General features: G+C 55.3%; 6 protein-coding genes across 11 annotated transcripts; 2 read left to right on the top strand and 4 right to left on the bottom strand.

Moving 5' to 3' along the window:
* Positions 1 to 43: 43 nt before the first annotated feature.
* H257_07602 (hypothetical protein) lies at positions 44 to 570 on the bottom strand (the record flags this gene model as incomplete). Its single annotated transcript, XM_009833185.1, has 2 exons — positions 44 to 202; positions 469 to 570. 2 exons carry the CDS (start codon positions 568 to 570, stop codon positions 44 to 46), a joined length of 261 nt encoding a protein of 86 aa, XP_009831487.1.
* A 389-nt stretch (positions 571 to 959) lies between these two features.
* H257_07601 (hypothetical protein) lies at positions 960 to 2949 on the bottom strand. Its single transcript, XM_009833184.1, has one exon. It carries the CDS (start codon positions 2910 to 2912, stop codon positions 993 to 995), a length of 1920 nt encoding a protein of 639 aa, XP_009831486.1. The 5' UTR covers positions 2913 to 2949; the 3' UTR covers positions 960 to 992.
* An 801-nt stretch (positions 2950 to 3750) lies between these two features.
* On the bottom strand, positions 3751 to 5952 carry H257_07599 (hypothetical protein). Of its 4 annotated transcripts, none has more exons than XM_009833181.1 (6): positions 5797 to 5952; positions 5529 to 5740; positions 5134 to 5469; positions 4691 to 5075; positions 4498 to 4648; positions 3751 to 4430 (listed from the first exon to the last, which is right to left on the bottom strand). In XM_009833181.1, exons 1-5 carry the CDS (start codon positions 5882 to 5884, stop codon positions 4632 to 4634), a joined length of 1038 nt encoding a protein of 345 aa, XP_009831483.1. In that variant the 5' UTR covers positions 5885 to 5952; the 3' UTR covers positions 3751 to 4430; positions 4498 to 4631. The 4 variants fall into 4 exon arrangements, with proteins under 4 accessions (XP_009831483.1, XP_009831481.1, XP_009831484.1 ...); XM_009833179.1 differs by having other exon boundaries at positions 4498 to 4631; XM_009833182.1 differs by lacking the exon at positions 5797 to 5952 and having other exon boundaries at positions 5529 to 5775.
* H257_07600 (hypothetical protein) lies at positions 3770 to 4307 on the top strand. Its single transcript, XM_009833183.1, has one exon. It carries the CDS (start codon positions 3796 to 3798, stop codon positions 4183 to 4185), a length of 390 nt encoding a protein of 129 aa, XP_009831485.1. The 5' UTR covers positions 3770 to 3795; the 3' UTR covers positions 4186 to 4307.
* A 5-nt stretch (positions 5953 to 5957) lies between the features above and the next one.
* Positions 5958 to 7547, top strand: H257_07598 (hypothetical protein). Its single transcript, XM_009833178.1, has one exon. It carries the CDS (start codon positions 6036 to 6038, stop codon positions 7497 to 7499), a length of 1464 nt encoding a protein of 487 aa, XP_009831480.1. The 5' UTR covers positions 5958 to 6035; the 3' UTR covers positions 7500 to 7547.
* H257_07597 (hypothetical protein) lies at positions 7502 to 11561 on the bottom strand. 3 transcript variants are annotated; one of them, XM_009833175.1, is made up of 14 exons: positions 11545 to 11561; positions 11412 to 11490; positions 11258 to 11359; positions 11071 to 11206; positions 10848 to 11002; positions 10575 to 10784; positions 10268 to 10522; positions 9986 to 10187; positions 9674 to 9782; positions 9163 to 9594; positions 8573 to 9105; positions 8056 to 8248; positions 7891 to 7999; positions 7502 to 7823 (listed from the first exon to the last, which is right to left on the bottom strand). In XM_009833175.1, exons 1-14 carry the CDS (start codon positions 11547 to 11549, stop codon positions 7599 to 7601), a joined length of 2745 nt encoding a protein of 914 aa, XP_009831477.1. In that variant the 5' UTR covers positions 11550 to 11561; the 3' UTR covers positions 7502 to 7598. The 3 variants fall into 3 exon arrangements, with proteins under 3 accessions (XP_009831477.1, XP_009831479.1, XP_009831478.1); XM_009833177.1 differs by having other exon boundaries at positions 7891 to 8248; positions 8573 to 9116; XM_009833176.1 differs by having other exon boundaries at positions 7891 to 8248.
* Positions 11562 to 11658: the final 97 nt, after the last annotated feature.

Raw genomic sequence — 11658 nt, 5'->3', positions numbered from 1 at the left:
ACGACTTCTGACTCGTAATGACCTACTACTGTCACACACATCCTCAAATGTCCTGAGCGATCGGGGGAGGTAGCATGATGGGCGTGCGGTAGGGCAGGGTCGTAAAAGGCGAATCGAACATGGCTCGACTCCGTGGTATGCCGTACTCGGCCCTGGGGTAGCTTGACCGCCACAGCAGCGAGTCTTCGAGGCGGTTCTGCGACTGCTCAACAGAAAAAGTGGTCCAAACGTGAATGGTTCCACCGGGGGTAGGGAATATGTATGGTGGTGCTGCGTGTACTTTGGCTTGGGCCGTATGTCATGTTGGTGCGGAGTAAACGATACCAGCATGCCAATATTTATGATCGATCCCCCCCATAGGCTCGGTAAAATACGATGTCAAGTGCTTATCGCTTCGTGCCCCGGTGTCACCCAGTCGACAATCAGCACTCGACCACGCCTGTTGATCTTAAGGAACTGAAGATCTACCACACTCGCGTCTCCACAGGCACGGTCGACTTGTTTGCATTCGCCGAGGGTAACAAGCCCGACGACGAATGGTGACGCCAAGTATGCGAACCCTCCTGGCATCACAAACTGTCGAAGAAACAAGATTGCCGTTGAATGCAAGCCAACAACCATCCACGTCGCACCTTCGAGTGTGAACTACTCGAGCAAACCTGCGCTGACAAAGAGCTCGAAGTCATTCCGATGCCTACCGTGTTGTGGAAACGTGCTATGGACTAAACCTTCTGCGATCGACGCTAACCCTATGATTCACAAGAGGTGCAATCCGCTTCTTCAAAGGGAACATTTGAGTATGGTGAATTAGTCGCCGTCACACATCAAGGCGAATTGTACCGCCGATGGGATGGGTTTCGACAAGCAGTTGCTTTCGAACGAGCAAAATGTTTATGTGTGCTCCCAGGTCTACCAAAACGAACATTTGATCCTTGCGTGATCCACACTCTGTCCTTCAATGCAGCAAATGTAGACGTGTATTATCTTGTTGCTTATTTAGTAGGGCTCGGGGCAATGTAAATGGCCTTCGAGTCCACGGCCACACCCAAGCGCGAGTCGGCCACCGCCGTGGCATTGTTGCTAAAGTATACGACTGAGCCGCCGGGGGGACCTTCGACGATGTCGCCGCGCGTGGTCGTGTAGTACACTGATCCGACCGTGAGCCCCGTGCCGACCTTCACCGCCCCTTGCACCACCACGCCCTTGGCTCCGATGCCCACAAGCGGACCGAACGACTCGACGAGCGTGAGGCGCTTGGGGGACAGCGCATCCAACTGGCCCCCAAAGGCCACAACATACGCTTCAGGCGACACCGCAGCAGCCGCGATGGTCACGGCTCCACTCGTTTGGTTCACACCATGCCCAGCCAGGGAGAAGTCGTCCTTGGAGACGCGGATGAGGGGGGTAACAGGGTCAATGCGTCCGTCGCGGATCGAGAAGAGCTGTGTGTGTGGCTGGCCTCGGCGGTTGGCGTTGAGGAAGGCGACGGCGAGGCGGCCGGGTCCGACGAGCGCAAGGCTGGGCGCCGGGTACCACGAGTAGAACGAGCCAAAGTCGAACTCCCCAGCCGACTCTTCGAGCACGAACGAGCTGCGGAAGAATACATTGGAGCCAAAGACTTCCACGAGCAGCAGCGTCAAGGCGGCGTTGGCCTTGGAGTTGTAGAGCGCAATGACCGCCGTGGCGGGCGCCACGACGGAGATATCGACAAAGCTGGACGGGGTGAACTGGTCGTTGCACACTTCCGAGACTTTGACGGTGGCGGTGGCGTTGGTTTGGCCCAGGAGCAAGCACAGTCCCTTGTTGGACCCCGACGCGGTGGGCGTCCACCACGGCTGCAAGAAGGTGCCGGGGGTACTGCTGATCCCCACGGGCTTGGCAAACGTGACGCTCTGGCTTGTTTGCGTCGTCGCGTCGTCAAAGTTGGCGTCGCCGAAACGAAGGGGCGGCGACGAGAGGGCGACCGTGCCGTCCGCGTGGAGGGTGCCCCCGACGACGTTCTGGTACCACAGACCAGTAGCGTTGTACGCGTCAAAGTACGAGACGGCGAATTGGGTGGGTGAGATGGCCCCGATGGCGTTGGACACGGAGCCGGTGGTCACCGCCACTCGGTTCGCGGGCACGACGTCCACGGATGACGGGCTAAGTACGGCCGGCGTCACGAACACTGCTCCCGACGAAGTTTGTTCGAGGAGGACTGCCGCAGTGCCACTGAGGATGGCGGTACCGCGGATTTGGTTGGTCACGATGTTGGCCGTCTTGACGTCGGCGACGATGAGCGACTTGTCGGCCGCAGCGGTCGCGGTCGTGACCACCGTCTGTGACTTCGTGGGCAGGTAGTACGAGAACAGCACCGACGACGACGTGGTCGCCGAAGGTAGGCGCGCGAGCTGGACGTACTGGATAGCGTCCGAGGGCAACACGCCGGCGTCCAAGTACGCGGTGGTGCCAGCCCCCGCCCGGAGCATGCCGTCGGGGCCGAAACTCAAGGGCTTGTCCTTGAGGGCGTCGCTGGTCTTGAAGATGTCGTTCGATAGCTTCAACGAATCGATGGGCACGTGGTACATGAAGACGAGAATCCATAGCGCGATGAGTTGGAGGAACACCAGCACGACGAGTCCTGTGAGGACGTTCACTTTGAGCGACAACGACCTTGTGGCGGGGGCTGCCGCCGTCGCCTCAGCGCCCCCTTTGCCACCCCCGCTGCCGTTCACGTAGGTTTGGTCGAGCGTGATGCCGTTGACATCGTTGTTGTCAGGAGGTGAGGCCGTCATGTCGAAATGACGAATGGAGGAAGGCTTGACGGGATGGTGGGACTCACATGAACCAGCTATAATTAGTCCGGACGATGAAGTTGCGGAAATCTGTGCGTACTCGCCACTCCAACCGTGGCGATGACAGACACATGACATGATCAAAATAGCAGTGAAAGGGATCCAGAAATACTCGCCTATAGTTCTCGAAATAGCCTACTGTCATTGACAGCGGAGTCAACTCGATTGATCATTGGTGGGTGGCTAGTCCGTTGTGCGAACGATGGATGTGGGGGTTTCACTTGGCATTGACCAAACGATCATAGCTCACAGATTAAATGATGGCCCACTGGTTGATTGAATCGGTTGTTTGTGGGGTTGCAGGGGGACTTTTTAGCTGGGGAAACACTCAGTAACGGAGGTGTGTCGTCAAATCGCAGGAGATCCTTGTGCCCGATGTAGTGGGCGGCATGGGTGTGATAGAAACCTCTCCTTCATACACTAATGGACGTCATGGCCAAACGATGTCTCAACCCAACCAAACGTTCGACTACCGGTTGTCGCTACTCGTGTGGTTAATAACAAGAGTCCGTAGCAACCATGACCGCAATGAGGCCATTACGCTGCTTGTTCTCGCTGTGACACAGCCTGCGAGAGGCGTCAAAATGCAGCCTTTTGATGCCAGTTACAATATTCAGCTATCGTGGCGGTTTCATATCTAGGATCCCGCTCTACGATTGGTCCAATTCTTTAAGAATCGCGTGTTTTGATTGGTCAGATTTATTTCGAGCACAACCGAGCGACGCGACGTGTAGTCATCTCCCGAGCGCTTCGTCGGTTCCTCCTCCTAGTCCTGGCCAAGGTCCTTCTCCACGCGACAAACATGATCATGCGTCCGTCATATGCATGACGAACGGCGCCGCTTCCAGCGGTCCTCGGCGTGACCCCTAGTACAATCCGTCATGTTGAAGTTGTGACTTCTTCGACTGTGGAAAGATCAGTCTATTTCCAAATGGTTCGTCATTCTTCAAATTACTAAGTCATGGGCACAGCTTCTGAACTTGCTACCGACACCGCCGCGCTGCACTTTCTCCGGACCGCGTCCAAGGACTCCCTCGTGGAAGCTCTCGACATTTCGCCTCTTGTGGCCGATCGCATCCTCGACCAGCGTGCCGCGAACGGGTTTACGTCCATCGACGACATCAAGAAGATCACGCTGCGCAAGAAGGAACTCCTCGCCTTCCACGATGCCCTCGCACATGCCGCCACGAACACACGTCCTTACGACGACAAGAACCCCCCTCTCTCTCCCGTGAATGACCCCGACCCTGCTTCAACCATCAAACAACGTGGATCGTTCTCTGAAAAGACTCTCGAAAGATCTCAACGTCCTTGTCCCCGCCGTGTCGACTGCAACCGCCACGGCCGCTAACTACGTATGCTCCTTTCCAGCGCCACGATCATCCATATGCTGTGCTGTATATATTCATCCCACCATCCATATTGCGTTCCGCCGTATCACTTAAGTAACCAACTTGCCATTCTTCGTCCATATCTCTACACTTCCCACTCGTGTCACGACGATAGTTGATCCACAAACGATGGGAACCGATTCGGGTAAAACAGGAGCCCTTCAAACGTATCGTCCCGACACAACTTGCCCTTTTGCTCGGCGACCTACAAATAGTGTGGGATTCCTTCGGTACATGAACATGATCATCATCATCACGTGATATGTACGTACCTTGAGGTATTCCACGGCGAGCGGGAGCGAGATCTTGAACGCGCGCGACACGTCGGCGGACGTCACGCATCCGTCGGCGGCCGCTGTCGCGAGGGTCTCCAGTCTCGTGGCCACGCGGTCTTCGTTGTGTGAATCTAGTCACACCATGTTTCTGCATATGACGACAACGAGCATGCATGAGGTGTGAACGTACCTGCTTGGAGCACGATGAGTCCGCCGTCAAACTTGCGCATGTGAATGCCCAGGTGGAGCGGCTTCTGCAGGGCGGCGGCATGATACAAGTCCTCGGGAGAGATGAGCTCGGACCCTCTGGCGCGGTTGAAGAGACAGTAGATGTCCGACAGCGTCAAGATGCCGCCGGACGCGTCCAGAGGCAGCTTGACGAACGACGCGAGCTGCCGCGCCAGCTGGACGTGGTACGCGTCGCCAGAGTTCTCGCGGGTCACAGGGGACGCAATGCCCATGTTGAGCAGCACCGATTGCATCTCACTGACGTCGTCCGTGGAAGGAGCCGCGTCGGCGGCGTCGGCCGAAGTCGCCGCATTGCTTGTGGCCACATATCGCTCGATGAGCCCGACCTACACTCGAACGAGTGATGGTCGTGGACAAAGAACGTTGATTGTTGGGGTTTTTTACCATGTCTTTGGCCTTGTCCATGAGTGCATGCAAGTCGGAAAACGACTGCGTCGTGAGCTCCGACGTATGTTTCTGCTCGTCTTGGCGCCGCTGCATGATCCCACCGATCCCCGCGGCACTTGCGTCGAATTGCCGCGTCTGTTGCAACCGACGGTCCGCGAGCGCACTCGGCGCCTTCGTGTCCGCCCATGCTTTTCGCGCCATCGCCGCCTCGAACGGACTAAAGAATTCGTCCCGACCGCCCGTCTTGAACGAAAGCTTCAGGAACTTGGACTCGCTCGTCTGCCACAGATAATCGACGCGGATCTTGGACGAGCGCGAGAGGAACCCGGATTCCTACAAGTATGCATGGTGTCGATACGACATCCACATGAACAGGTAAGTACTGTCTGTACCTTGCTCAAGCGGTCGATCGCCGACAAACACATGTAGATGTGCGTGCGTTTCGCTTCGCTCAACCAAAGCAGCCGATGTGTGGTGATCACACAGCGCCCTCGGGAATAGACGGACTTGACGTTGCCGTCGTAGAGGCTTACATGCGATTCACTGTACACTTCCACCTCGGACGGCCACAACTCAGGTCTTCCTGTGTCCGTAAGCGGTAGCTCTATACGCAAAATCATTCAAACGTTTCAACTGGCCTATCTATTATGTCGCATGTACCTGAGAACACTTCGATGGACACGACGTTGCGCGGCGCCGACAACGCCTCGTTGACTTCGGCACTCATTTCAAAACAAGCAAGGTGCATCTACGGATACACAAAATACCATCCGGATATACGTGACCTTGTATCCGGAGTAAATAGCCTCAGTGTTGTATGGTATACAAATTCCAAGCTACGACGCAATCTTGTGAATCTGTCAAGGCGCTCCTTGACAGATTCGCCGACACAGAGAGCCATGAAGCTTCCGAACGCCGGCTCCATCTTCTTTCTGCTGTGCTTGATCAACCTCCTAAACTACGTGGATCGAGGCATCATCCCAGGCTCCCCGATCCAATTCCAGAGCTTCATTACGACGTGCATCATGGGCATCCCCGACATGTCACTCGCACACGAAAACATGTACCTCGGTTTGCTCGTGTCGGCCTTCATCGCAGGTTACTCCATCTTCAGCATCCCATTCGGCTACTGGGCGATCCACTGCCGCCCATTCCTTCTCATCTCGGTGGGGCTGTCCATTTGGATCCTCGCCATGCTGCTTTGTGGGCTGGCGGAACCTACGCACAGCCTCGGTCTTCTCTTCGCCGGTCGCGTCCTCAGTGGCATCGGCGAATCTTCCTTCCAGGCCATTGTCCCTTCCTTCATCGAAGACTTTGCGCCACCTTCGAAACGCACGTCGTGGCTCGGCATCTTCTACTGTGGCATCACGCTCGGCACCGCCGCCGGCTACTTTTACAGCGCGTTGTTCGCGACGTCAGCTCTTCGATGGCCGTGGGCGTACTACACGGAAGGCCTGGCTATGATCCCCCTCGTGCTTTTGTGCATGTTTTGCATCCCAGCGAAATTCGACCTCCCTAGCGGACACCAGCACATGGAGCCGATTTCGTTCGTCAAGGAGCTGGGCGGCATCCTCCAGAATCGGCTCTTCATGATCATGTCGCTCGGGTCGTCTGCGTACGTGTTTAGCATCTCGGGGCTGGCCGCATTCGGTCCGTCGCTGCTGATCGGGCTCGGCTTGTTCGAAGAAAGCTCGGCGGCGATGGTCTTCGGCAGCATCATCGTCGTAGCGGGTACGATCGGGACGCTGCTTGGCGGGTACCTGTTGGACCGTAGCTGCACCGGCGCCGACGACGAGCTGTTCCGCCTCGGCATGGCCACGCGCCAAGCCGTGGCCTTCCTTGTCGTCGGCACCTCTGTCCTTCTCATGTCGTGGGTATGCCTGGACCAGGACCTGAACATGGTGAGCATGGTGCTGCTGGCGGTCGCCCTCACCTTCCTCTTTGGGTGCGTCCCCGCGTCCATCGTGGCTCTTCTTCTGTCGGTGGAGAAGCGGAAGCGCGGCCTCGCGCTCGGCATCAACACGATGATGTCGCACTTACTAGGCGACGTGCCATCCCCCATCGTCCTCGGCATGTTCAAAGACTTCCATGCGCCGCAGTGCCGCACCATTCCGAATGACGAGGTGCTGCATCCAGACTGCGCGCACGACCGCCGTGGCCTCAAGCTGACGCTGCTGCTGCCGTATGTATGGCTCCTCTGGGCGATTCTGCTGGCAGGCGTCGGCGTGTGTCTGGCTAACAAGCGAACCCCCCCCCCCGCCACCATTCCCCAAGATACAAAGCAAAGCCAGAGTGGGGGGACGTCGAAAGAGGACTGCTGGCCCGTGGAGGTTGTGATGGCGTCGTCTGCGATACTGTTGTAGTCGGCATCGTTATGCTGTAAATTAAACTGAAGATTTTGACTTTCTTTGGATCCCGTGGTTTGCGGATGACACGAGAACCGACTGAACTTGGTACATGTGTTAGGTTGACATTGTGGTAGGGCTACTAGTAGTAGTAGTACTAGTACTTCTAGTGGAGGTACTAGGACTACAATTGCCTTGGTTGATGGACGCAATGGACTCGATCTTGGCGTCTCTGTACAGCTGTTCAATCTTGTGCAGGAGGTCCTTCTGCGCAGGTTTCCGGAGGTTGCCGCACACTCCGTCCGTGGCCAATCGGACCAAATGCGCCTTGCGATACCGTCCCTAGGCACCGTGTCACATATATATATTTCAAAAAACGACTATATTTCGAGATTTTCACAAGGCGTACTTTGTTGGCGTCGATGAACGCGAGCAGCTCGGGTTCTTGAAAGTAATACGCTTTGATGTAATTGTGCACGTACGCGCGTCCCCATCGGTGCTCACTCGACTGGTTATTACTAGCCATCATCATGAAGTAGTACTAGTAATACTAGTAGTACTAGTCGAGTAGTACCTGACAGTATGGTTGATCAGGTCCAACCCATTTTGTAACGCCATGAGGTCCATGGACATGAGCGCGCGGCCCTCCGCCGAGCATTTCTTGACGTTCGCGTACCCGTCGACCAGCGCTTCCATCACGGCGCGCACGACCACCGCCCACAATTCATCTCGCACGGCCACGGGCACCGCGCTGCCTTGCAGAGTTCCTGTCAAAGCCATCATATTGTCAAGTCGATTCGAAATTGGTCAATCCAATGAATACCCAAATCAGCAGACAATCGATATACGACCAATCAAAACCCAGATTACGGATCAACTAGCCAATCAAATCATCCTCTCTTCGACCAATTCAACATCGAATTAGTGTGTGATTGAAATTAGTGTGATACTGGACGATCTTGACATACAAAAGCATCAGGACAAATCTATCTATATCGATCGATGGATAGATTTGGCAAAGAATCAGCACCCAAAAATCAACCCAATTTTGGGTAAAAGCAATATCATATTCACTTTTCAAGTAAACTTACCCCAGAAGAGACCGCAGTGGCGTACGAGGGTGACCACGTACTCGTTGTGCCGGGTACCGACGACGTCCCACGTCGCATGCTCAATCAGGCGCGGGATGCCCGCCGCATGAATGGCTTGGGGCACGAGACCCGCGTACACGTACGCCCGCGCTTCGTGCACGACCAGCGCCAACACGTCGTGACGCTGTTGGTCGTGAGCAGCGATGATCGTCGACAGCACGTGCCATTGAAACGCAACGGATTCGACGGCCACGATGCGGCGCACAAGGGTGTCGTCGTCTGATGGACCGTCGGGAGGCAGATGATGCGGCGGGTGGTTCTGCTGGTTCTGGACGAGGACCCAGTCGCGGAGGTGGTGGCATGCCAGGTCTGTGGGCGTCTGGCGCGCCAAGAGGCGGCTGATGCTGGCATCGGGGCAGCATCGTCGGAAGATTGTGTACAAGTTGAACTCGAACACGGCCAAGAGGTGTGCATACAGATGGGTGCGCACCCACGCCATCTCGTGCACCCACTTGACGTACTGGCCACACACGCTGTCGCATATCTCAACATCAACCCCTCAGATTATCCACATCAGTCAACTTGTATACCGTAGAAATCCAGAGTACGTGGACCATGTGACAACGTGCGTAGATCCAAACAGCTCTTGTTCGTCGGGCGTTGCATTCACGTTCATCTGGTGCGTGGGTGCTTGGTCGTCGGCTTCACACGTTGGTCCGCAAGTTGCTACGAACTTTTCCATCGACGGCACGTTAATGTAGCGCGAACGGGCGGCGCCGCCTTGAAATGGATTCCACCACGCCGTTGGTGTACGGGGCGATGATGATGATGGGCATGGCGGAATGGGCTGGGTCAATGTAAACCCACTGCGGGACTCCAACAGCCTCCATATGTTGTTTGCAGTGTCGACGGACAAGCGCTCCCACTTCTCCGTGTCCATCATCATGCGCATCAGCTCCATATTGTCGTGCAGCAACTCTGTCAGAAACACCAGCACCGTCCCTACGAACGCGCTCTGCAACCTACCGCCACCCTGTCATGTGCCATACTAGTAGTAGTAGTCTATCTAGTATGTACTACTACGAACTACTATGAACGTACGTGTTGCCTTGTATCATGTCGGTGCTGCTGGTCTTAGCAAAGTCCATGCCCATCGCCACCAGCGTTTCCGTCGCGTGTGTCAGCCCCACCACATGCTCCACCTTGGTGTCTATAATATAGGGGACAAATCATATATATATATATATATGGAACAACATATATATATACTGTATATATATATATATATATATATATATGGAACAACATATATATATACTGTATATATATATATATATATATATATATCTGTACATATTTCTACACCAGATGTATATATATATATAGATAAAACACCACATATTTTAAGCCTACCATTTGGCCACGTGAGTCGGGTCCATGCATCGCCCATCCGACGTTGCAGCGACTCCCACATAAGCGGCCGGACCTGGCGGAATGCGTCGGCAGCTGCCGCGTCATCCCTTTCACCACGTTTCTCATGCCATTGCTCAAACAAGTCCAAGTTGTGCAGCAACGACGCCAGCAATTCGTACACGTTCAACACGGCGTCCACAACCTACATTTTGTAAGCACAATCACGATACCTCTAAGCCAGGATAGCCGACAGACAAAATGCAATGTACTAGCAGTGTGTACCATCGCAATGGAAGCCCCAGTGGACGTCGTGTCCAACAGGTTGGCCACGGCGCCGCGCGTCAGCTCGTCCATCGCCGCCACCACCACGCGGACCACGTCATCGGTGCCGACGACTGCCCGCATCGGCGAACGTCCAGTAGGCGGCGTGCCCTTGGAAGGTGAGGAGGAGGACAGATGGGCGTCCAGCGCAGCCAGCGCACGGAGCAGTTCGTCGTACACGTGGCCATCGAAAGACACGAGCAGGTCTCCAAGTGCCTGCGTTCGATGGTTGATAGATTGGCCATAGAGAGAGAGATATCGAGCGTACGCTGTGAAAATGCTGGCGGAGCTCTGGCAGCGCTAGGTGCATGCGCTGGATACACTGTTTCAGGACGGAGAACTGGTGGAGGTGGGTCGCCCTGTGTCGCAGGGCCGCGCAGACGCGCACGGCGCGCTCGAACGCCTTGTCGTGGACCGCAGCGACCATGTCTTGTTCGTGCTTGAAGCAGTCGAGGATGCTTGAGGCGTGGTCGACAATCTAACAGATAAGAAGAAGTGGCTGAGCAACAGGACGGACGAAAACAGAATGCGGGAGGCAGACCGTGTGCACGCGGTCGCGATTGCGTCGGAGTTTGACAAGTTCCAAGTGACTCATGACCAAGTCCTTCTTGTGAATGGCCAGCAGCCGCCGCCCATTCTTGACCTGGATCAACGCCTGCGCCAAGTCCAAGTCCACTTCCTGCACGTGGTTCATCCCTGGGTGGTGTTGATGTCATGTGCGACGATGCGGTGAATCATCGGGATCGAAGGATGATGCAACGGACCTTGGATGAACGTGTGGTAGTTGCGCTGGATTTCTTCAGCCAGTTTGGACGTGACCACATCCTTGGCAATGTCCATCGCGCCAATTTCAGATTGCAAATGGTCGATGAGGGCAAACGGGTTGGTGGGAAGCGACTCCTGCACAGGGATGGGTATATGACACGATCAATGGCGTCACGACAAGCATACCAGCATGTGCTGGACAGGGTCGAAGTGCTGCGTAAAGAAGCGTGGATCCAAGTTGTTCAGGACCGAGTCCTCGGATCCGAGCGCATCCAGGGACAAGCCTTCCTACAACCCTCATCGTTCACATGGCTGCTTCGTTTTCATACTCTGACCGTACCGAGGCCATCGCAGAAGACGGATCCATCCTCTCTGGGCTCTTCTCCGGACTTGAGGGAGACCCCATCGCAGTCTGTCTACTACGTTACCAGTAACTCATGAGCATTGTCCACCAACCCGCCCCATCAACGTACTGCATGATGTGGGTGTTGGCAAATTGTAAACAAAATCTTCCACACTGTTAAAGTTATCCGGAATTCTCTTATCCGGTCACATGGTGGAAAGTACATCCGGATAAAAACACAGAA

Source organism: Aphanomyces astaci (assembly GCF_000520075.1).
Source record: "Aphanomyces astaci strain APO3 unplaced genomic scaffold supercont1.16, whole genome shotgun sequence".
NCBI classification, from domain to species: Eukaryota; Oomycota; class Saprolegniomycetes; order Saprolegniales; family Verrucalvaceae; genus Aphanomyces; species Aphanomyces astaci.
Note: the sequence above shows the minus strand (reverse complement) of the source record. Positions and strands in the feature narration are given on the sequence as shown.

Coding starts and splice junctions, on each gene's coding strand:
- H257_07601 (XM_009833184.1), bottom strand. CDS start 2,912: ATGTCATGTGTCTGTCATCGCCACGGTTGGAGTGGCGAGTACGCACAG.
- H257_07600 (XM_009833183.1), top strand. CDS start 3,796: ATGGGCACAGCTTCTGAACTTGCTACCGACACCGCCGCGCTGCACTTT.
- H257_07599 (XM_009833179.1), bottom strand. CDS start 5,884: ATGCACCTTGCTTGTTTTGAAATGAGTGCCGAAGTCAACGAGGCGTTG. Junction 5,076..5,133: donor TGGACAAGGCCAAAGACATG/GTAAAAAACCCC, acceptor GTTCGAGTGTAG/GTCGGGCTCATCGAGCGATA. Junction 4,431..4,497: donor TCGCCGTGGAATACCTCAAG/GTACGTACATAT, acceptor CACTATTTGTAG/GTCGCCGAGCAAAAGGGCAA.
- H257_07598 (XM_009833178.1), top strand. CDS start 6,036: ATGAAGCTTCCGAACGCCGGCTCCATCTTCTTTCTGCTGTGCTTGATC.
- H257_07597 (XM_009833175.1), bottom strand. Junction 11,360..11,411: donor CGTCTTCTGCGATGGCCTCG/GTACGGTCAGAG, acceptor TGAGGGTTGTAG/GAAGGCTTGTCCCTGGATGC. Junction 10,523..10,574: donor TCCGCCAGCATTTTCACAGC/GTACGCTCGATA, acceptor CATCGAACGCAG/GCACTTGGAGACCTGCTCGT.